The 25,566-nt window shown below is 38.3% G+C and overlaps 1 protein-coding gene across 2 annotated transcripts in view; it reads right to left on the minus strand.

Moving 5' to 3' along the window:
- The window catches only part of PGM5 (phosphoglucomutase 5), a 178,761-nt gene that overhangs the window by 150,601 nt on the left and 2,594 nt on the right, over window positions 1-25,566 (minus strand). For both annotated transcript variants that reach the window (XM_033237162.1, XM_033237161.1), the window contains exon 3: window positions 5,869-6,031. In XM_033237162.1, coding sequence (XP_033093053.1) covers window positions 5,869-6,031 — 163 coding nt within the window. The remainder of the gene's footprint in view (window positions 1-5,868; window positions 6,032-25,566) is intronic.

A 25,566-nucleotide genomic window follows, 5' to 3' on the forward strand; every position in this document is an offset into this window, starting at 1 on the left:
GGGAGAATGGCTGGAACCCGGGAGGCGGAGCTTGCAGTGAGCCGAGATCGCGCCACTGCACTCCAGCCTGGGCGACACAGTGAGACTCCGTCTCAAAAAATAAATAAATAAATAAATAAATTGAACATGAAATCAATACTTTTCACCTTTTGGGATTTTGCTTTTTTTTTTTTTTTTTTAAACCTTGTATATCTTAATGCAAGCCATTTTAGATTTTTGTTGTTTTGTAACAAGGTTGAAAAACAAATAAGTAGATTGAAACATCTAAAGTATAAATAATTGACAGATGTATAGCTTTCTGTATGAATCTTACTTGTCAACTATACTGTAACTTTCTACTGAACAAAAATTGTTTCTTGATTTTTAAAATATCTCAGTCATTAGAACTGCATTGTCCAATACAACACAATAAAAGCTACTAGTCACATTTAGCTGTTGAGCACTTAAAATGTGGCTAGTCGAAGTGTGCTGTAATTGTAAATACACACCAAATTTTGAAGAGTTAGTAGAAAATGCAATAGATTGCATTAATAATTTTTATATTGATGACATGGTATAATAATATTTTAGATATAGTAGTTTAAACAAAATACAATGTGAATTTCACTTTTTTCTTTTCCCTTTTTTAATGTGGCTACTAAAAATTTAAAGTGTGTATGTGACTCATAATATTTTTCTCTTGGACAGCGCTGCCTTACAGTGTAGCACCATCACCGTATCCCAATAAATGCTCATAAAAAAGAACAGCAATAGTCCTAGTTTAGTAAGTGGGAGAGAAGACAGCCCAGAAGATTTTACCAACAATTTTCTTGTTGTGTGGGAAAAGTGAAGACCTCAAAGAAATAAACACAGCCCTTTGCTTCACTCCTTACCATTTTTTACCCTTCACGAAACTTAAAGAATAGGTAGTCTTGTTTAGTTTTTGTATTATTTTATGGTTGCCAGATTACAGAATGCATGAATATCTCCCTCTACTCCCTACAGCCCCAGGCACCACACTATGTTTTTGGCTGTGTCCATCATTTTCAAGTCCCTGAGTTTTAATGCCAAAGCACACTGGCTTCCAAAAGTAAAGCAAGTACTGTCTCTCTAGATAGTTGTCTATGAGGCCGTTTAACCATCCATGTTGATAATTTCAGAGTTCATCAACAACTTCTGAATTCCTTGTCAATTTCCAATTTCTTTGATGTATATCTTCCACTCCAATGACTTTCATCATATGCACACCCAAAATATGTAGAATTATAACATATATTAAAATAATTGTGTTTTAAAGGATATAGCAAATCTACAGGGACTCATATAAAAATACATTTTAAAATGTTAAAAAAGAATACCCAAACAGAGATTTTAAAGTGCATAAAATAAATGAAAAATTGAAAAAGCTTTTTAATTTGAGGTAGTCCCGTTTATTTGTTTTTGCTTTTGTAGCCTGAGCTTTTGATGTGATATCCAAGAAATCATTGCCAAGGCCAATGTCCAGTAACTTTTTCCCTATGTTCTCTTCTAGGATTTTTATGGTTTCAGATCTTACATTTAGTTCTTTTATTCATTTGGAGTTTATTTCTGTGTATAGTATAAAATAAGGGTCCAATTTCATTCTTTCACATTTTTGTTTTCCCAGGCCCATTTATTGAAGAGGTTTTTTTCTTTCTCCATTATACTCTTTTGGTGTCCTGGTCCAAAATTAGTTGACTATATACATTTTGATTTATTTCTGGGCTCTCTATTCTGTTCCATTGGTCTATGTTTCTGTTTTTATGCCAGTATCATACTGTTTTGTTTTTACTTTAGCTTTGTAATAATACAATTTTAAATCAGCAATTGTGGTACCTCCAACTTTTTTTCCTCAGCAATGCTTTGGTTTTTTGTGGCTCCATACAAATTTTAGTATTGCTTTTCTATTTCCATGAAGAATATTATTGAAATTTTGATAGGGTTTGTGTTAAATCTGTATATTATTTTGGGTAGTATGAATGTTTTAATAATAGTAATGTTTTTTGATCCATGATCAATGAGCACAGGATAGCTTTCTACTTATTTGTGTCTTGTTCAATCTCTTTCATCAATGTTTTATAGCTTTCAGTATACAAGTCTTTCACCTCCTTGGTTAAATTTATTCCTGGCCGGGCGCGGTGGCTCAAGCCTGTAATCCCAGCACTTTGGGAGGCCGAGACGGGCGGATCACGAGGTCAGGAGATCGAGACCATCCTGGCTAATACGGTGAAACCCCGTCTCTACTAAAAAAAATACAAAAAAAAACTAGCCGGGCGCGGTGGCGGGTGCCTGTAGTCCCAGCTACTCCGGAGGCTGAGGCAGGAGAATGGCGGGAACCCGGGAGGCGGAGCTTGCAGTGAGCTGAGATCCGGCCACTGCACTCCAGCCTGGGCAACAGAGCGAGACTCCGTCTCAAAAAAAAAAAAAAAAAAATTTATTCCTAAGTATTTTTTTGATGCTATCATAAATGGAATTGTTTTGATTATTTTCAGCTGGGTCATTATTTATGTATAGAAATGCTACTGGTGTTTGTATGTTGATTTTGTATCCTGCAACTTACTGAATTCATTTAATAGTTCTAAAAATTTGTGTGTGTGTGTGTGTGTGTGTGAGATCTTTGGAATTTTCTGTATTTAGGATTACATTGTCTATAAATAGACATTATTTTACTTTCTCATTTCCAATTTGGATGAGTTTTACTTATTTTTCTTGTCTGATTGCTCTTGCTAGTACTTCCAATGCCATGTTGAATAGAAATAGCAAGAGTGGGCATCCCTGCCATGTACTAAATAGTGGAAAAGTTTTCAGTTGTCCCCAATTGATTATGATGTTAGCTGTGGGTTTCTTCAAAATGGCCTTTGTTATGTTGAGAAACTTTCCTTCTATACCTAAAGTGTTAAGAGTTTTTGTCAAGAAAGAATGCTGAACTTTGCCAAATGTCTTTCCTGTACCAATTGAGATGATCATGTGGTTTTTATCTTTCATTCTGTTTAGCCAGTCTTGCATGTCAAGGATAAATCCCACTTGGTCTTGATCCATAATTTCTTTGATGTGTTGTTGAATTTGGTTTTCATCAATATTTATCAGAGATATTGGCCTATGGTTTTCTTTCCTTACAATATGTTTATCTGGCTTAGGTTTCAAGGTGATGCTGGCCTCATAAAATGTGTTTGGAAGTATTCCCTGTAACTCTATTTTTTGGAAGAGTCTAAGAAGTATTGGTAATAATTATTCTTTGAATGTTTGATAAAATTCAGCCATGAAGCCATCTGGTCCTAGGCTTCTCTATTTTGGAAAGTTTTTAATCACTTCTTCAATTTTTTTATTTGTTGTTGGAGTGTTCAAACTTTGTTTCTTCCCAATTCAATCTTGATGGGTTATTTTTTCTAGAAATTTATCCATTTCTCCTAGGTTCTCCAATTTGTTGGCATAAAATTGTTCATAATAATCCCTTATGACCATTTTCATTTCTGAGGTATCTATTGCAATGTCTCCACTTTCATTTCTATTTATTTGAGTCGGCTTTTTTTAGTGAGTCTGGCTAGAAGTTTGTAGATTTTATTTTTTCAAAGAACCAACTTTTGATTTTATTTATATTTTCTAGTTTTTCTGTACTACATTTTATTAACTTCTGTTCTGATCTTCATTATTTCCTTCCTTTTGCTCACTTTGGGTTTAGTTTGTTCTTTCTTTAGCTCCTTGGGGCATAATGTTAGTCTATTTATTTAGATCTTTTTCCTTTTTTAATGTAGGCATTTATTGCTATAAACTCTCTTAGAACTGATTTTGCCACATACTGTAGGTTTTGATACATTGTGTTTCCATTGTCATTAATTTCAAAATATTTTCTGATTTCCCTCTTGATTTCTTCTTTGGCCCATCAGCTCATCATAAACATGTTGTTTAATTTCCACATATTTGTAAATTTTCCAAGATTCCTCTTGTTATTGATGTTTAGCTTCATACCATTGTGGTTGGAAACAATACTAGACATGATTTCAATCTTTTTGAATTTGTCAAGATTTATTTTGTGGCCTAACATATAGTCTATCATAGAGAATGTTCTATGTATGCTAGAGAAGAATGTATATTCTGCTGTTGTTGGATGAAAAGTTCTATATAGGTCTGGTAGGTCCATTTGGTCTAACGTATAGTTCAAATTTAGTGTTGTCTTGTTTTTTGTCTGGTTGATCTCTCCATTGTTGCAAGTGGGATACTGAAGTCCCCTATTAGTGTTATATTGCTGTATATTTCTTCCTTCATGTCCATTAATATTTGCTTTACATATTTAAGTGCTTCAATGTTGGATACATATACATTTACAATTGTTATGTCCTTGTCATAAGTTGACCTCTTTATCATTAAATCATGACCTTGTCTCTTGGAACAGCTTTTACTGGAAGCCTGTTTTATCTGAGATAAGTATAGGCATCCCTGCTCTCTTTTGGTAACTCTTTTCATGGAATATCTCCTTCTATCCCTCTACTTTCAGTATATACCTATTCTTAAAGTTTAAACATGGGTCTCTTGTAGGCAGCATCTAGTTGGATCTCTTTTTTGATTCACTCAGCCATTCTATATCTTTTGATTGGAGAGTTTAACCCATGTACAAGCAAGGTTATTATTAATAAAGACTTACTCCTGCCATTTTGCTAATTGTTTTCTGGTTATTTTGTAGATAATTTGTTCCCTTCTTCCTCAATTGTTGTCTACCTTTGTGGTTTGGTGGTTTAGTTTTCTGCTTTGTGGTTACAATGTTGTTGCTTTTTTAAAATATTCAACATTAATACACTTTGTTTGGATGATGTGTAAAACGTCTGCAAGGAGGGATAGATAGCAAGTTTTCCCTTCAGAATGCACTGTTTTGCCTGGGATCAGGAATAATTTATAATGGTAACTGTTGCCGGTTAAAATTTGGCTCCTACCCACATTCATGCAAACTCAGTGTTCTAGATTAAAACAGATTTAAGAGACTTGCCAAGCAAATGCATGGTCCTTAGATGTATCCTGATTTGAATAAAACAGCTATAAATAATAATAATGTTATTTTGGGGATTATTGGAGATTTTGACTATAGATTAGTTTTCAGGTGGTATCGGAGAATTAACATTATTATTGTTAGGTATGTTAACATGGTCATGCAGCAATATGTCTTTCTTTTTAAGAGAGGCATACAAAAATATTCGGGTGTGAAATGTTCTTATGCTATAATTTGCCTTAAAAATTCTTCAGAAAAAAAGATAAGCAAAATAGAAAAACAAGATAATGGGTACATGTTATCTATTTCTTATTCTCCCTATTTTTGTGTGTGTTCAATTTTTAAAAGAAATTTACCCTCATACATATATTCCACCCCCTTCACTAAGGTCCCTCAAACTATAAATTGCTATAAGTAAAAGAAAAAGTGAAATAATTCTATGATTTTGAGAGAACGTCAACACTGTAGGAAAATGAGAGCCCAGGATTTGGGCTAAAAGTCATTAATCTTACCCTGATCAACCCTGTGGCCTTCAGCAGTAACTCAGCCTCTCAGGCCTTTGATTTGTTCATGTGTAAAATGAGGGTCATTGTCATTCAGACAACGACCTTCAGGGTATGTTTTAATTTTAATATTCAGAGTCCTTCCATATCAGATAAGCATCAACTATTCAGTTGTTTGTGTTGAGGAGTACAGGGGACCAACAGACTCCCCAAATGGGATCATGAGCCCGTTATGCCACTTCCTTGTTGGATTACTTCGGGCACCTCACTAAATTTTTCTGAGCCTGGTCCTCTTCACCTTGTTTGTCTATCATCAAAGGGTCACTGTAAGACTATAATAATATAAGAGGAAAGAAATCGTGATTATTAAGCATATTCTGAACCACATACCTCCATTGGCAACATTAAACTTCACTCCAAACTCGCCCCCTGGTCCTCCAGGGCAGTGGCTGGCTGTTAGAATGATTCCACCAGCTGCCTTGATCTTCCTGATAATGCAGGAGACGGCAGGTGTCGACAAGATTCCATTCTGTCCAATAATCAGTCGTCCAATCTAAACCATCCAAAAATAAAGTAAAATAAAATAAATCCAGTTGCTTGGGATTAAAGGCATTTCAACAGGAAAGTGCCCCAGGCTCTGTTAACATACAGCCAATCTCTTGACAAAAGGAACAGAGTGGGCTTTAGATTAGGGGAGGCAGAGTAGGGGGAACTCTGACATTGTCTCTTCTTTCTCATGTCTCTAAGAACATTTGGGGCACCCACATCTAGTAGTCAATTATTAACCTGTAAATAGGATATGCTTCATTGATCTTCAGTAGTTTGAAACATCTGCTTTTGATAACCGAAGGATTAGCTTGAATCACACAAGAAGTTCTTAGTTTGGTACTGACTCAGAAACTATGCCTGTACACATGCCAGAGATTACAAGAAAAAAGAATGGAGTGCTTCTCTACTTCTTCTGCTTCCTCTAACTTAGAACAAGCTCAGAAAGCAAGGGGACTGATTTACTACAACCTCATCATCTGTACTTCAGGAATGACTGTTCTCCTGAAAGTAGGAATTCTTTTTCTGCTGTTAAGTGACAGCATGTGCTGGAGGCATTGGAGAAATTACCCAGTCATGCTAAGCAGAGCTCTGGAGGTCATCTGTGGATGCAACCAGATTCTTTCTAGAGCTAGAAAACTGACTTTTTAAAAAGTCAGCAACACAGCCCTGAAGAACATTTATTGCTACACTTTGTTTTAAAATTGGATTCAATATCATCCAATCTAGTAGTTCTCAATATTTCTACAAAATAGAATCCCTTATGAAGCTTTTTATAATCCCAGTACTCAGACTACATTCCAGACTGATTATATTGCGATCTCTGGCGTCAAGAGCCCAGCATTAGTAGTTTTAAAGCTCCACAGGTGATTCCAATGTTCAGCCAAGCTTGGTAATCAAGCCCCCTTGTTACTCAAAGGGCTGGCAGCATGGGCATCACCTGCGAGCTTGATAGAAATGCAGAACCTCAGCTGGGTGTGGTGACTCACACCTGAAATCCCAGCACTTTGGGAGGCTGAGGTGGGCAGATCACCTGAGGTCCAGAGTTTGAGACCAGCCTGGCCAACATGGTGAAACCCTCTCTCTACTAAAAATACAAAAATTAGCTGAGCATGGTGGTGCACGCCTGTAGTCCCAGCTACTCTGGAGGCTGAGGTGAGAGAATCGCTTGAACCTGGGAGGCAGAGGTTGCAGTGAGCCAAGATGGCACTGCTGCACTCCAGCCTGGCTACAGAGCGAGAAGGAAGGAAGGAAGGAGGAAGGAAGGAAGGAGGAAGGAAGGAAGGGAGGGAGGGAGGGAGGGAGGGAGGGAGGAGGGAGGGAGGGACGGACGGAAGGAGGAAGGAGAGAGAGAGAGAAAGAGAGAGAGGAAGGAAGGAAGGAAGGAAGGAAGGGAGGGAGGGAGGGACGGAAGGAGGAAGGAGAGAGAGAGAGAAAGAGAGAGAAAGAAAGAGAAAGAAAGAGAAAGAAAAAGAGAAAGAGAGAAAGAAAGAGAAAGAAAAAGAGGAGAAAGAGAAAGAGAGAGAAAGAAAGAGAAAGAAAGAAGAGAGAGAGAGAGAATGCCAAACCTCAAGGCCCACCCGAGGCCTACTGAATAAGAACCTGTATTTTAATAAGATCCTCTCCTCTCTTTCCAGATAATTCATTTGATAAGTACTGATATAACCCACAAGCCAAAACAAACTTGAACATACAGTCCAACAGCAAAGTTGCCCTGGCACCATCATTGCTAGAGGTCAGTCACCGACCAAATATAACAATCAGCGAGATCAGGGGAAAAAAAGATACAGAAGAGATTAACACACACACACACACACTCACATACACACATCCCCACCCCCCACCCCCCCAAAAAAAAAGCTCAAAAGCAAAGCGGCCTTGGGATGATTTAGTATGGAAATCCACAAGATCCCCAGGCTACATATTTTCAAGTAGAGGAGACAGATTATAAACAAATAGGCAATAATAATAATAGTTACTAGTGGGGCACATATTAGAAAGAAATTAGACTGCTGTAATAGAGAATAAAGGATGTCAATTTTAATAATAACATAATAATAATAGCTAAGGGAGCTTAGATTTTATTCTAAGTACAACTGGAATTCATTGAAAGGTTTTAAACAGTGGAAGTGACCTGACTGCATTTTTAAACATCATGGGCTGAGCAGCCCAAATGGTCCTATTAAAAAGTAAGTCACATCAAGTCACTAAAACATTCCAATAGCTTTCCTTGTCCCCCACCAACTCAAAACAAAGCCAAAGTCTTCATTATAGTCTACAAGGCCCTACATAATCTGACCTCCATCACCTACCATTCTCCACTGCCCTCCCGCCCTCACTCTTCTGTTCCAGCCACAATGGAACAGAAGAGCTATTCCTCAAACACACCAAACATGATCTCGCCTCAGGGCCCTTGCATTTTCTTTTTCCTCTGCTAAGAATACTTGCCCAGATATTAACATATCTGCCCTCTCACATCCTTTGGGTTTCTGTTTCAATGTAAGCTAATCAGAGACAACACCTTTGACAGCCCTATATAATACTATAGCTTTATAGTATTATAAAGTCCCTAACTTTTCTATTGTTTCCTAGTTCCTTCACCCTGCTATAAATTTTCTGGATCACACATATTGCCATCTAATATTTTCCATATTATTTATTTTCTCACTGTATGTAAGGCCCAAGGACTTTTTTTTTCACTGCTATATCCCAAGAACATAAAACAAATCTGGCATGTGGTAAGTGTACAATAAATATTTGTTGAATTAATGAATGGAGAATAATGAATGAATGATGAATGGCTTCGCTGGGAGAAATGCCTTGAAGAGGGGCAAGAGCAGAAAGAGGAAGATCAGATGGGAGACTCTTCAAGTCGAGTGTTGACAGAGTCTTGGACTAGGCTAGAGCCCACAGAAATGAAAATTAGTCATTTGGTTTGAGATATATTTTTGGAAGGAGGATGAACAGAATATGAGGTGGACTGAAATATGAAAGAGAGGGGCTGTGGTAAACAGCCTCCAAAATGGCCCCAGTGGTCCTTGCCTTGTGGCATTTGTGCCTTTGTGTGGTCCCCTCCCACACTGAATGGTGCAGATCTGTGTAATCAGTATATATTGCAGAAGTAATTGTGTGTGACTTCCGTGGTGAGGCCATAAATGGCATGGACACTTCTGCCCTGCTCTCTTAGACTGCTCTTTTTGGGAAAGGCCAGCCGTCATGTCATGAAGACGCTCAAGAAGCCCTGTGAAGATGAAGCAAGGCTGGCCAACAACAGCCAGCACCACCTTGCAGCCAAGGGACTGAGCCATCTCACAGTGGATCCTCCAGCCCCCGCCAAGCCTTCATACCACCAAACCCATACCAACATGTAACTGTCACTTCATATGAGTCTCCAAGCCAGAATACCCATCTCCTGTCTCATAGAAATGATGAGAGATAATAAATATATGTGCTCACACATATTACCATCTAATTTTCTACATTATATGTTTATTTCCCCACTGTATATAAGACCCAAGGACTTTTTTTTTTTTCCACTGCTATATCCCAAGAACCTAGAACAAACCCGGCATATGGTAAGTATACAATAAATATCTGTTGAATCAATGGGAAAAAATGAATGATTAATGTTTGCTCTGGGAAAAATACCTTGAAGAGGCAAGGAGCGGAAGGAGGAAGATCAGATGGGAGGCTAACAGCCAGCACCACCTTACCAGCCAAGTGACTGAGCCATCTTGCAGTGGATCCTCCAGACTCCATCAAGCCCCAACTAAGCCACTAAGTTTCATGGTAATTTCTTACACTGCAATAACCAACTCATATAGGAGCAGTGAGAAAAGGAGTCAAGAATAATCTCAGCTTTCTACCTTTAATAACTTAATGGATAGTGGTGCTATTAATCAAGTCAGGAAAGAGAAAGGACAATAATTACACCCACATTATTATCCAAAGTCATGATAAATTATTTTCCATATGGTCTTGCTAAAATTTATGTAGTCATTCAACTCATTTTATTGAGTATCTACCAGGAAACAGGTAATATGGAAGAACCTTTTGATATAGAACTGAATATAATTTAGTCACTGCCCTCAAGTAATAAGTCTGGAGAATCAAGAATCTGAAAAATATTGTAACTTTGGTTCAAAATTTTCTCTCAGCCATTTAAAGGGAAAATTATGAAGATTGTATAGTGGTGACAGACTGGGATAGCAGTCCACAAAAACTTAGGATGCGCTTCCATAGCGCAGAGTCAATGCTGAGGAACAGCTGCCCAGCCAAGGGCTACATTTTCTAACCCACCCTTGCATCTAGGTGTGGCCACATGGTGCATTTGGACAATGGGTGATAAACTAGTATGAGAATGAGAACGGAAGTAATGTGTGTTTCTTCTAGGCTGAGGATATTAGAAAACAGATATATCATCTCTACACTGCTTATTTCTCTTCCTACAGATTCAGTACAGGTAATCATGTGGCTCTAGGCAATGCCAGAGTCACAAGAAGGAAGGAACCTGGGTCCCAATCCCATTTGGTAGACAACAGTCTTTGCCCACCAGGGACATCCTCATTGGACTATTGTGTGAGTGAGAAATAACATTCTATTGTTTTTAAGGCAATAAAAATTGCCTACGTTTCAGGTTTATTTATTACAACCACCCACATTTTCTTAAGCAGTAGCGAAAGAAACACAAGCAATAGTTTAATGCTAAATCAAAAATGTCAGATGCAAAATTATTTTATGCTATTACAGTATAAAATTATGTCCACTTTGGGGCAAGGACTTAGAAAAATGCAGAACTAAACATGTAAAGTTTGTTAAGTAGGAGAGATTATAAATTTTGATCTTATTAAATTTCAGTTATTTTTGAAAAGGCAATATGCATTCTGTTTAAGAAGGTTAAAGTGAGTAATTACACTTGAATAAAGTTTCAACCTGAAATATTTTAGTTATAATTGGAGAATTAACAGAAGATTAAATTCTAGATATACGGAAATTTTACCTATGTGAGATCTACTCATTAACCCATCAATACCAGAAAGAAGAGGTATGGCTGGATGTTGTCCTATCATCTGAGGGCTAAGTACTGGAGGAGATGTGAGAGAGTGGGTGATGGGGCTTCTAAGGTAAGACATGGAAAATTGTGAAGATATTTGTATCCCATATGGACACTCACCAAATGGTGACCTAGGCAGAGGAGGATTTTAATAATAGGATGACCAGTTCTGTGGATGTCAATGAGTGTCTTTCCCCCAGCCATTCCTGTCATTGTCGAATGGGCTCATGAGCAAAGTGGCTGATATGGTTTAGATGTTTGTCTCCTCCAAATCTCATATTGAAATGTAATCCCCAGTGTTGGAGGTAGGGCCCAGCGGGTGGTGTTTGGATCATGGGGGCAAATCCCTCATGAATGGTTTATCACCATATGCCCTTGGTGATAAGTGTATTCTCACTCTGAGTTCACATGAGATCTGCTTGTTTAAAAGTATGTGGACCTTCTCTTTTGTTCTCTTGCTCCCACTCCTGCTGTGTGATATGCCTGCTCCTACTTTGTCATCCACCTTGAATAAAAGCTCCTTAGGCCTCATTAGAAGTCAAGCAGATGCTGGCACCAGGCTTGTACAGCCTTCAGAACCATGAACTAACTAAACTTCTTTTCTTTATAAATTACCCAGCCTCAGGTATTTCTTTATAGCAATGCAAGAACGGTCTAATACCATGGCCGTCATGGCAGGCATGAAGGCTATGCACGGGCTCAACAACATGGACTTTCACTCACCAAGGCTGACCTGGCTATGGCCACTGCAGAGTGCCTACTCTACCAGCAGCAGGGACCAACACTGAGTCTTCTTATGGTACCATTCCCCAAGTGATCAGCCAGCTACCTCGTAGCAGATTGGTTAATTTGGGCCACTTCCATCACGGAAGGTGCAGCACTTTGTACTTAGCAGAATAGACACAAAGAAGAGGAGATATGAAGACCGATGCAAAGATTGGAGTGATGCAGCCACAAACCCAGGAAGCCAAGGAATGTATTCTGCTGCCAGAAGCTGGAAGAGGCAGGGAACAGACTCCCCCTAGAGCATCTACAGAGTGTGGCTATGCCAATAGCTTAATTTTGACTTCTGGCCGCCAGAACTGTGAGAGAATAAATTTCTGTGGTTTTAAACCACCAAATACGTGGTAATTTGTTATGGAAGTCCTAGGAAATGAATGCAAAATTTGCAACCTAATACAAAGTTTGTATTAGCTTCACAAGGCTACTATAACGAATTGCCATAAACTTAGTGGCTAAAGGCAATTAAAATTTATTCCCTTATATTTCTGGAGGCCAGAATTCAAAATCAAGGTGTCAGCAGGGGCCTGCCTCATCAAAAGGCTCTAGGGGAGGATCCTTCCTTGCCTCTTCCAGTTTCTGATGGCTCCACATATTTCTGAGCTTGTGTTCACATTATTCCAATCTCTGCCTCTGTTTTCATGTCACCTTCTTCTCTGTGTGTCTATGTCTTCTCTTCTGTTCACCTCTCTCTGCCAATTATCCCAGGATAAATGTCATCAGAAAGGTATGGCTTTCAAGATCTAATCATTGATAAAAAGAAAGATAACTTTTGGAAGCCCTTTCGTATAAAGAAAAAGCACTCAACGTGAAGTTAAAAGGCATAGGTATGCGTCTTGACTCTACCCCTGACATAGGATCATTTAACTTCTCTGAGGCTCTATGTCTTTACCTGAAAAGCCAAGAAAGAAGAGGATTGTTAAAATCCACCGAAGATCAGATTCTACAAACAAAACTTCTTTGTTAAATTAACTATGACAAATTATTCTATTGTCTTCCCCAAATCCCACAACTCCCTCCAACATTTAAAATTCATCTTGGCCGGGCGCGGTGGCTCAAGCCTGTAATCCCAGCACTTTGGGAGGCCGAGACGGGCGGATCACGAGGTCAGGAGATCGAGACCATCCTGGCTAACACGGTGAAACCCCGTCTCTACTAAAAAAATACAAAAAAAAAGCTAGCCGGGCGAGGTGGTGGGCGCCTGTAGTTTCAGCTACTCGGGAGGCTGAGGCAGGAGAATGGCGCAAACCCGGGAGGCGGAGCTTGCAGTGAGCTGAGATCCGGCCACAGTACTCCAGCCTGGGCGACAGAGTGAGATTCTGCCTCAAAAAAAAAAAAAAAAAAAACATCTTTAGATAGCAGATTATCCCTTAAACTACCATTTGACTCTGAAAAAGTTCTAGAAATACTATCCTCTGTCAATGCAGCAGACCGCTACCTTCCAAGGAAAAAATGGTTTACTTACATAATTAGCCTTAGTTTTGTTTACAGCATTGAAGCAAGCAATATCTGACTCTCATTCCGCAGTGAAATCCACACCACAGCCCAGGGAGGACCAACCCATGGCATTCTGCTGCTCCCCACTGAATGTCCCACACCATAGGGTCTGGCTTTGGCTGGAAGAAGGGCAACTTCACCCAGTCCTCCAGAAGGTACACACACCCAGGTAGATGTTACTGCCACTAAGGGGCATTTCCTTCAACTCCACATGGAAAAGGGGGCAAAGTGAACCCTAGTCCACTGTCACTCACACACACGCACATAGGAGGCACACAGATACACATCCCAGGATCCACATCTATCACATATATGGACATTATCACACAGACCCTGCAGACACATCTGTGAGGCATATGCATTCCCAAACACACACAGACAGACTCAGGATGAATTTGTTCCTACCCAGCCATGACTTCTAAAATGCTTGAGGAAATGAAGACATAGTAGAAAGGAATGTGCAATTATTTCCCATGATACCATTGCTTAAGAACTCTTTATGTCTGTCCTTCTAATGGCACCAATGCCTCCCATCAAGCTTTAAACCTCACCTAAATTATGTCATTAGGCTTTTTCACCTGAAAATGGGCATAGCAGGTGCCAAGGGAATCAATATGCCCTTTCACATGCCTTAGACCAGTGTCCCAAGAAAGATAAAATGTTATTCTATTCCTTTACATTTTGTGCCATATACAACTATGGTTTTTTAATGATCTTATTTCTGACAGCTGTTTTTCTTCAGAACATCAACAACTTCTTTCCTAAATTAGTTTTAGTATGAGTTCAGTTTCTAATTAGCTCAAATTAAAGTCCTAGAGAGCAGCGAGGCAATATTTAAACACTCAACCTAAAATCTCAGAGGAGGTGCATAATTTTGACTCTCAGTGAGTTTTTCCTGTGACGTAACAATCGTGAAAGCAGGATTGCTTTCATGTGTGAACTCTCTTAAATCAGACTTACCCTTTGTGATTCTCTTTTAGCTTTAAATGTCATTTAAGAAAAAATAAAGAAAAGAAAATTAAGCATGACATTCTCCAGTACCTCTGCTCACTGTGTTATAATCCCTATCACTCCCCAAGTGAATTGGAGAGAGTGAAGACACAATGAACAGAAACTTCCTTGATGCTTCACAGAGGAAGTGTTCTCCAGGACCACACAGCCTCCACCATGTCCATCTATAAGTCCTGTGGCAAGCCATACACAGAAAGATGCCTGTTCCCTGTCTTCTCGGTTAAAAACAGAAACAAAACACTGGAAGAAACCCCAAAGCCAAGCTGCCATGGGTTGCAGAGTGCCAGCCCTTAAGTAGTGTTGGCCCTGGGTAAACAGGAGACAGATAAGGGCAATTTCAAGAAATAACAAACTCAAGGCATGAATGTGGTTATCCGAACATCAAGGGACTTCTTCATTTGCATTTGGGTAATTGTGCAGTTATATGATTTGTTACATGGAGACCAGATGGAAGTAAGAGAGCTCATCCTCAATTTCCTGTACCTATGGAAGTCTTTACACACATGCTGGAGAGAGAGATGAGAGTTCATTAGCATCAAAACAACATGGATTTCACAACCAATTCCTAATATCTGAACAAATACAGAAAAGTCACAGGCATCTAGAAGTGCAGCCCAAGTTCTGCTCTTCAATCGGCTCACCCATTTCTCAAGATTTCATTGAGAAGATCAAGAAATCTAATCTTCCTTGGATGCAAAATGGAGGTGGTGAAAATTGGAAGTATGTCCTTCCTGGTAATTAGGCAATTTCAGTACGTAGGAAGTGCTCTGAAATCTTTAAGGTATAGAGTCTGACTCACTAGAACAAGAAAGGGCCCCACTTGTTGCCATTTTATGAGGTGACCATCCCAGCTGAATCCCAGGATAAGAACTACAAGTGTCCATTGGGTCTACCTGGGTCTGAGTCAAGAAAGCAGAGTTGAGTGCTCTGAAGTAAGCTGAGATTTTGGTGTTCAATGGGAAAGAACTTAAGAATTGACTTTGCCACCTACTGCCTGAGTGACTCTGAGCAAGATCTCAAATCCGTATGTATCTCGGTTTTGTTATCTAAAAGATCACATGATGGAGGATGCAAGGAAGTAACACAGCCAAGACCCAGTTTACAGTGTCTAGTACCTAACAGACTCTTGACACGTTTTGCTTGCCCTTGAGTCAATCTTTCCATGTCACTGAATATTCTTCCACAACATGATTTTAATGGATATAGTCTTCCATTATTTAAATGTACCATTACTGACCAATATAAAAATGTTCTTTTACCTCAAATTGTTACATGTAAAACAAAAACATGTTTGAGGACTAAACCCACACTGTGGTATAAATTAAACTGGATGTAGGCCAGGCATGGTGAGTCACACCTATAGTCCCAACAAGATAGGAGGATGGCTTGAAGCCAGGAGCTCAAGAGCAGCCTGGGCAACATGGCAAGACCTCATCTCTACAAAAAATAAGAAAAATTAGCCAGCCATGGTGGTGTGCACCTCTAGTCCCAGCTTCTTGGGAGGCTGAGGTGGGAGGATCCATTGAGCCCAGGAATTTAAGGCTGCAGTGAGCTAGGATAACCACTGCACTCCAGCCTGGATGACAGAACAAGAATCTGTTTCAAAAAAAAAAAAAAAAAAAAAACCTAAAAACTAAAATCTAGATGTAGTTTGCCAATAACTAAACAGCAAATTAATTGTAATATGCTTACATATAAATGATGTGTTTATTCTTTAATCATAAACCTGCTCACTAAGAAACTGCTGAAGTCCATGGTAGTGACAGGTACATGTCTGCATCCTTGTCCTGACCTGCATCTTCTTTGATTGTCCCCATCTGTGTCTCTAACTGGCACTGCCGAACTGGCCTGCTACCTGATCAATGTTGTTGAGCTCACTGCACAAAGCTGTTCTTAAAAGGTAGATTTCTGCCTGGAATAGTCATACTTACACCACTTAAATTCCTTACTCCTGATCCATCCAGCTCAGCACAAGTTCTATTTATTGCCATAGAAACATAGGTCATTTGGAAACACCTCCTTCATTTCTGTGGAATGTTCAAACATTTCTGACATTTTGGACTCTGTTCTAGCCTCTTGTTAAATATATCCAGAAAAGAGACAAAGCTTTATGGGGAGGCTATGTGCACACATATGCTATAGAACAAACTATCTAAATGCTTAAAAATACTTTCCATCTGGCACCGCACCTTAATAGGTAGACAGAAATTATGTATGTGTCTATTTACCTATATAGATACACATAAATACATATCCCCAAAACAGAAACTCATTCTCTTATTTATATATAAGGTAGAATATAGGTGAATATACATATACCTTTATAGGTAGAACAAAAAAAACCCTCAGCCTCTTTAGGGCCATGTGTTTTCTCTGAGTTATTGTCACAATTAATTAAAATACATTTGTATGCATCTTTAGATGAATTCCATCAGACCAGTTTCTGTCTGGTTGGAAAATAATAACTGCCTATTTGTTAAGTGCCCCTGCCCCCATACTATGTTCCAGTGAACTCAAGACCTCTGGCAATCATAGATTTACAACTCAGCAAGATTAAACAATTTACTATTATTTATGACAGCCAAGCTGGATCTTCTGTATTATATTCCACATTAGCATCTATCACTTTACATTTGGGAGATCCTGTCCAAAAAAAGATTATGCCTCCTAACCAAACATTCAGCAGGGCTGCAGGAACAGGCTCCCTAACAAACATCCTGCCAAAGTACTTTAAAGCACCGTGAGCTCCTGCAGCTGTGCATTTTCAGACGACTCAGCAGTTTAGCGTGGAGTCTCTTAGCCTCTGCTTGGTCTGTTCCTTTCAGTAATCTCTCACATGGCCCAGTCCATTCGGTTTGAAAATCCTCATGAAATGAGCAGATTAAGATCTGGCTTCAGTAGGGGGCCATGGGTTGGGCATGGAGGGGAGAGGGTTTGCTCTTAACACAGCCTGAGCCTCAGAAAGGTTTCAGATGGAAAAGCATGGCACTGACTCAGCTCATGCTTAACAGGAAATAATGCACAGACCACACCAAAAAAGTCCTTTATGTTGTGTGAAAGTCTACGCTGAAGCAGCTGCTGCCACCTCATGTACTGTGATAGAGTGTGCATGTGTGTGTGTGTGTGTGCATGAGTGGGAGTACGCACAAAAATGTGTGCTGGGACGGGGAGGAGATCACACGTTCAGCAGTCACCACCTCAGCCTTAGCTAGCAGCATGGAGAAATGCCAAAAGTCAAGAGGAAGCTGCACCAAAGCAACTGTGATCACCACATCAGCAGGCGCCTTCTGGTTAGTAAAGCTACTGGGACTAAAACACACACACGAACTCATCCTTCTTTTATTTTAATCAGAGCAAAATATTTTTATAATAATTGTATTATATGAATAAATAAAATAATTCATAATGCTGTAACCCATCATCACATTCAGTCCTCCCAACAACCCTAGAAGATATGTAGACAAGTATTATTACTTTCCCTATTTTTATAGATGAGGAAATAAACCCCAGGAGGTGACTTCTCCACGGTCATGTAAGTTGCAAACAATAGTATCATGATTCAAATCCAAAGCTTCTCCTTTTGTCTTCATTATTGTTTTAATTTTGAAGGTAATGCAAATGCATATATGATCTTTTAAATCCAGAGATGTATATGGAATAGACAGGAAAAGGGACTCTCCTTCCCCATCCTACACTCTCTCCACCCAAGCGATACCCACTGTTGACTGGAGTATGTTTTTCTAATCCTATTTTCTATGCCTACATAATATAGAGAAAAGCAGGATTACATTACACACAATATTCCAGTCATTGCTGTTTTTCACTAACAAGCTATCATTCACATCTTTTTCATACTACATATAAATTTATATCCTTTATTTTTGTGGTGTATATTGTATGGTTGTGTCATAAATTATGTACCTGTTCTCTGTTGAACATAATAGATTTTTTTTCTGAGTTTTTCCTTAGCAAAATGCTGCAGTGAGTACCCTTGTACACAGAAGTTTGTACATTTGTTCTAGAAAAATCTACAATAGAGATTCTTAGATTAAAAGATTCCTGGGTTAAGACAACTACTCTATTAATTTAGATATGTACTTCCCAATTGCCTGGCCAAAAAGTTGTATCAATTTAACTTCTATGAACAGTATACAAACATGACAATTTTCCAACACCTACACCAACTCTGGGTAATTTCATCCTTTTTTACAAGTTGATGGATTGTTTTAATTTATATTTCTCTGGTTATTAATAAGGTTGGCCACCTGTTCATGTGTTATTATTGATGATATTTGTATTGAATTGTTTGAATTTTCTTGATTTGGAAAACCTTTTTACATGTCATAGATATTAAATATTTGTTGTAAAACTCTCCTTCCAGTATTTTGTATGTGTTTTGTCAAGTAGAATAAATTCTTGTCCTCTGATTTCAGATTCCTTTCTCTTTCCATTAGAAATCCCTAAATGTAAAACTGGATATTGGTAGCTAAAACCCAGGATGTTTACTAGAGAAAAACAATACAAAGGCAACAATTAAATATATTTATACAAAATACCTACTAGTCCAAACTTAAAAAGAGAAAGTAAAATTCAAATGCTTCCATGACTTCAGACTAAGAAAAAGAACTTTTGAGATTGAATGTTCCTGAAACTTTTCTTTTCATACAACTACAGACATGACTCCAAAAGTTGATGTCACTAAAAATGTAAGATGTGAAAGATATTTGAAGACTCAGAGAAGGTGGATTTTCATTTTAATGAGTCACATATATATTCTAGATATCCTCTTATTTGTAACTAAGAGAGTCAAATCAGATGAAAGAATCTAAAAATGTCCCTTTGACTGTGGTAAGTAGAAGTAGTGGAGGCGTACTGGCCAAACCTTGAATGTTTGTGAATTAACTCTTAAGGCTATAGGCTGACACAGGCCATTGAAGCCCTAGCTTTTTATCTTTAATTTTAAAATCCCTGAACAATTTATACTAATTTTTCTTGTCCATTATTTCCAAACAATCTTGTTTAAATGCTATTACAGTGCTTGTTCATGTTACTATTGTCTAACAGAAGGGTATCCGGGGCCTTAAAACTGAGAGAGTTAGGATTAATGACTCCAGTACCTATGCTTGGACTTCTCCAAAAGTGAGTTCCAACTTCTTGTCCTCAAGTCTGTATAGAAACTAGCAAACTTCCAGAGTTCACAAAAGGCTCAGAGAACAGATGTTTTATAGAAAATTCTTAGAGCAAGTTTCACGCATAATGTTGCTGATGTGTGTCTGCCTTTTCAATAAACATCACTATGCTTTATCACAAGATTTAATAAAGCAGCTTAGTTAAAAATGCCATCTGGGTCTCTGGACACATTAAACAAAGCTTAAAATAACCACTCCAGCAACTGGGAGGACCCAGCTGTTCTCACAACCTCTCCCACTCCTTCTACTTCCCCATAAAAAGAGTGAATGAAGACCACAGACTAAAAGCATCCAGAATGAACTGACACAAACAGGGAGCTAGATGGAGCCAAGGGCTCTGGTAAGTTTGCTGTTGTTCACATAATAGATTTGCTAATTCCACAACTTGGGGATGGGGATTCAGAAAGGGAAGCAGAAAGAGGGAAGAGAGAATCATGGAAGGGCTCATTCAAGTTTTCTAATGTATCACAAACCTGTCCTCCCTAATGTCTGGACTATAGTAGCCCATTCCACTCACCTATTCTATAGTGAAGTCCAGTAGAAAATACAAAGCAATCACCACCCAGTTCTTTCTCCCTTCTAGATTAGCCACTCAATCCCAGACTCTCAGATCCATTCCAGGAAAGAAGCCCTAGGTATTGAAGCACAGGTTCTCCTCCTTCCTTTACTTCTACCCTTCTTCCTTCTCTCCCTCCCCGAGCCACCACCACATCCCACTTTGCTCCACTTCCAAATCTTTGTTGCTTGGTTTGGGGGCCACGCCAAGATTTGTTCCCCAGATAGTTCTAGTAAATGCCAAACCAAGTATATTCTCATTCTTTAGAGCAACCAGCTTCTCATGGCCAACTGGAATCAAATACAACCTGCACAAACATCTATCCGGAGGACAATCCAAGGCTCCGACTGAGCCAGCCTTCTGCATACCACTGTATTTCAACTTCCTATTCACAAGACACTGAGACATTCTTCAATTCTGCAAGGTGCACTGCATGCTAATACATTGCTGCTCATCATGTGGCCAATATAGGGCATGACTAGTCAACAAATTTTCTCTTGGCTAAAACTTGCAACAAAACTAAGTTGTTTACCAAGGGGCCCACTACAGGTTATATTCAATACATACAGTCAAATCATAATTATCTGAGGTATATTCAGTTGACCATATGCCTTTATATTTCAGTAAAAGTTCTTTACATTTCCCAGTGCTATCAATGTTACAAAATGCTTTCATATGCAGTGCTTCATCTGATTCCCAGGATAATTAAATGATGCTGTCATACCTAAGTGGTTTCTGGGTATTTCAAGAGGCTAACGCATCTGCCCTCCAACTAGTGTGTGTAAACCAAAAACAAAATTCCAAGGCCCTTCAACCATCTGAATGGACTTTGACTCTTTTGGTCAATATGTGGCAGAGCTAGGAAAAGAAGGTGAGTCTTTCATCCGCTGATACAGGGTTTTTTCTGCCATACTCCATTACCTTCAAGGCTAAAGTCAAAAGACCGTGTGGTTATCACAAGAAAGAAATCTGGTTTGGATTTCCCAAATGTGTATGTAGTGTTTGGTGATTTATGTTAATTTAACCTATTGTTCTTTTGGGTTGTAACAGTCAGCCTCCATTTTTGAAAACAAAACAGAATCTATTTTAAATGCTAAATTCTTGATCATGGCTGTCTAGTATGGTAGCTACTAACCGCTTATGGTTATTTGCATTTCTATTTTAATTAATTAAGTAAAATGCAAAATTCAGTTCTTCAGTTGCTCTAGCCACATTTCAAGTGTTCAGTAGTCACATATGGCTAGTGGCCGGGACAATGCAGATTATAGAACAGTTTCATCATCAGAGAAACATCTATGAACAGTGGTATTACAAAATGTCATCTCCAGAGAAAGAAGACTTGTAGAAAAGGTCAGAAACAACTGGGCGCAGTGGCTCACAACTGTAATCCCAGAATTTTGGGAGGCCAAGGCAAGCAGATCCCTTGAGGTCAGGAGTTCAAGACCAGCCTGGCCAACATGGTGAAACCCCGTCTCTAGGAAAAATACAAAAAAATTAGCTGGGTGTGATGGCGCACGCCTATAACCCCAGCTACTCAGGAGGCTGAGGTGAGAGAATCGCTGGAACCTGGGAGGTGGAGGTTGCAGTGAGCCAAGATCGTGCCACTGCACTCCAGCCTGGGTGACAGAGCAAGACTCCATCTCAAAAAAAAAAAAAGAAAGAAAGAAAGAAAGAAAATGTCAGAAACATCTTGAGGCAGGCACAGTGCTATCATCTGTCCAATATTGAAGGTAATTTAAGAATAAGAAAGAAGAGAACAAAGAAGAGGAAAAGAAGTTGCCTTAGGTGTACCCACCCAGAAAAGGACAAAGGCATTCCTGTAGTCATTGTGTTGTATTTTAGCTCTTAAACTTTTTAAGAGATTAGAATAATTTGATACATAGAAGATCTAAACCACTGAAGAGGCTCTGAAGCAGATAAAAATAGAAAGAAAATAAAAAACTAATTAGTTACCAACTAAGCTTAACCACAATTCATTTAAACTATACTATTTACTCGTTACATGATCAGTTTTTCTTTTGCTCTATAGTATGACATAGTTTATATTTTTAAAGGGGAATTAAAATATTTCTGGAAAATTTTAAATGTAAGTTCACATAGCCACATAAAAACTGCAAAAACAGATAAAAACTATCTTCTCATTTATTCCCTAATCCATTCAAATTAAATATAAAAATCCAAGCATCCACAGTGCTATTTTAAAAAGCAAAAGTGAGACAAAATTCATTTGTCACCTGTGAAGGTGGGTAACTCACCAAATCTTCACTCCAAACACCAGTAATTTTGAAAAGACAAAAATAAACATATGTTCTGCCTTTTCAGAAAGAACTATGTTTCAGGGTAGCCAAATAACCCAGTTGTGAAGAAAATGATCTGCTTATAGAAAAATGCCAGCTAAAACATGTAGATAGAATTAGAGAATTAGAAATTCACCATTTTGAAACCCCTAATGAATTACTCATCTCAAGCAAGGATCATTAATAAATGCTAAAACAATCAAGTAGATATTGATACAGAATATAACTGAATATACATAGTACAAAGTTCACGTCACAGACTACTGACTTGACCCAAGGGGGAATATAATGGAGGAGATAGGCAGTGACCACCCTAACCTTGTGATCATCTCAGCATCACTAATGATGGGATATGAATACACATTATTGCCTATGAAATATTCTTTAAAAAAAGAAGTTGAACCTGAATCTAACTAAACCTTGCAATGGGTTGAATATGTATGTCTTCCCAAAATTAATATGTTGAAATCCTAACCCCAAAGGTGCTGGTATTAGAAGGTGGGGCCTTTAGGGGGTCATTAGGTCATAAGGACAGAGCCCCCATGATTGGAATTAGTGCCCTTATAAAAGAGGCCCCAGAGAGCTAGTTAGTCTCTCCCACTATGTGAGGGCCGAGCAGGAAGGCTAATCTATGAACCAAAAAGTTGGTCCTATCCAGATATCAAAACTGCAGATGCCTTGATTTTGAACTTGCTAGTCTCTAGAACTGTGAGAAATAAATTTCTGTTGTTTATAAGTCATCCAGTTTTTGGTATTTTGTTATAGCAGGCCTAAAAGCCTTTAGAACTAACTTCCAGTTAACCAGAAAAACAGAAAACAGAGTGAAAAGTTAAATGACACCATAAAAAGCAACCAGAAAATTCCAGAAGGGGAAATATTCTACAGGACAACTGACTAGTTTTTCAACAAGTCAATTTCATTAAATAAATATATAAACAAAGAGTGAGGGTACTTTCTAAGTTAAAAAAGTATTGAGCTAAATAACCAAATGCAATGTGTGTCCCTTGATTAGAAGAAACTAATTTGAACAAACCAGCCACAAAAGAGATTTCAGGGAGACCAAGCTGGAAGGATCACTTGAGGCCAGAAGTTCAAGACCAGCCTGAGCAACGTAGTGAGACCTCCATCTCTACAAAAACAATAAATTAGCCGGGCGTGGTGGTGTGCACCTATAGTCCTAGCTAGTCAGGAGGCTGAGGCAGGAGGATCGCTTGAGCCCAGGAGTCTGAGGCTGCAATGAGCTATGATTGTGTCACTGCACTTCAGGCAGTGTGAAAGAGCAAGACTTTGTCTCAAAAACTAAAAGGACAATTCATAATAACTGAGGAAATCTGAATGTGGACTGGGTAACAAATGATATAAAAAACGATTTTTTATTTTGTTTGAAAAGATGATATTGTAACTATACAGGAAAATCTTCTTAGTTTTTAGAAATCTCTACTAAAGATTTAGGGGCAAAATGTCATTTTCTTTCATATATTTTCAAAGACAAGCAAAAAATAATCATGACACAAATATAGCAAAATGTTTACAATCTATGTTCTATGTTTGTCTATGAGTGCCATTAATCTCATCTCTGCTTTTCTGAAAGTTTGAAAATTTGAGTTTTATAAATTTTTTTACATCCCATAATTTTATAATAAATTTTTTAAAGTTTGAAGCAAATCAACAACTATAGCTTCAAAAATATCCTAAGCCACAATAAACATTGAACAGGGTATATTCCTCCCACTTTCTAAAAAAGTTGGCCCAGGAAGGAGTATGAGAGCTGCCATAGCTCTCCCAAGGCTCATTATTCTCCATCACTCCTTGGGAAATCCCAAAATAAATTTTTTAAAAAATGGTTTATATTTATGTTTTTTGATTCTACAATTTTATAATAAAATTTTATAATGTTTTTAATTGTATATTTTAATTTATAAAAATTTTTATACATGTTTATGTTTGAAATGTCTATTTCAAACTTTATGAGATATTAAAATGTAAGTAATATAGTTCATCATTTTAGAAATTCCATGTTTTTCTTCTCCTCCAGCAATTACATAATCAAAGAGTAACTATAGTTTTTCATAGAACATTGCTTTGTAGGCTGGGCACAGTGGTTCATGACACTTTAGGAGGACAAGGCAGGCAGATCTCTTGAGATCAGGAGTTTGAGACTAGACTGGGCAACATAGAGAAACCCTATCACTAGTAAAAACACAAAAATCAACTGTGCATGGTAGCGTGCACCTATAGCCCCAGCTACTCAGGAGGCTGAGGTGGGAAGATCACCTGAACCTGGGGAGGTCAAGGCTACAGTGAGCCAACACTGTGCCATTGCACTCCAGCCTGGGCAACAAAACGAGACCCTGTCTCAAAAAAAATAATGAAATTTAATTTAAAAAATTGCTTTGTAAAATTAACTTTTTCAATTAAAACCAAGATTTTTCAGACACAAAGAATGCAGCCCACTGGTCAGATTTGTCAGTTCAAAGAAAATAAATTCTAGTTTTCTATTTTTCTAGCCTATTTATGACTATCCAATAGGTTATCAAAAAGATCAAAGCATTTGGAATACAAGTTTGGTACTCCTGAGTCTAACTCAATGTGCCAAATCAGGAGACAAGCACATTCTTATCTATTTTCAATCATTCAAGACCAATTTTGTTTACAATTATCCAGTTATTTTAGACCGTCTTTCTCCTGAAGCCAGCCTTATGGCTATTCATTTCACTTTAGCATAAGACCCCAAGAAGGAGAAGAAAATGAGGAAAAGATTGGTTAAAATTGGCTGTTTGAAATTCTGAAATATGTCCACCATTCCCTTCACCCATGCCCACCCCTCTTAGAAGTAGTACTTTCAGATTATTTAAGACTTGATGCTTCTACGTGGATTTTAATTTGTCATCTGTCCTTTATAACAGCTAGTAGGTTAAATGTGACTCTATTTTAAGCATAATTGATCTATGCTAATTATCTGCTAAAATAAATTTCACTCTTAGAGTTAATAAAGTGTGTTTGTCATAGAAGACCCATTGAAGTAAGAAACTGAGGAGTCCTTATGGTAAAGTGGGCCAAGAAATAAGACATAAATTTTCCCATGCAGATCAACAACTGTAGCTTCAAAAATATCCTGACACACAAGTATTGGACAGGCCATGTTTCTCTCACTCCCTA

Source organism: Trachypithecus francoisi, unplaced genomic scaffold, assembly GCF_009764315.1.
Source record: "Trachypithecus francoisi isolate TF-2019V2 unplaced genomic scaffold, Tfra_2.0 Lachesis_group16, whole genome shotgun sequence".
Classification (NCBI taxonomy): domain Eukaryota; kingdom Metazoa; phylum Chordata; class Mammalia; order Primates; family Cercopithecidae; genus Trachypithecus; species Trachypithecus francoisi.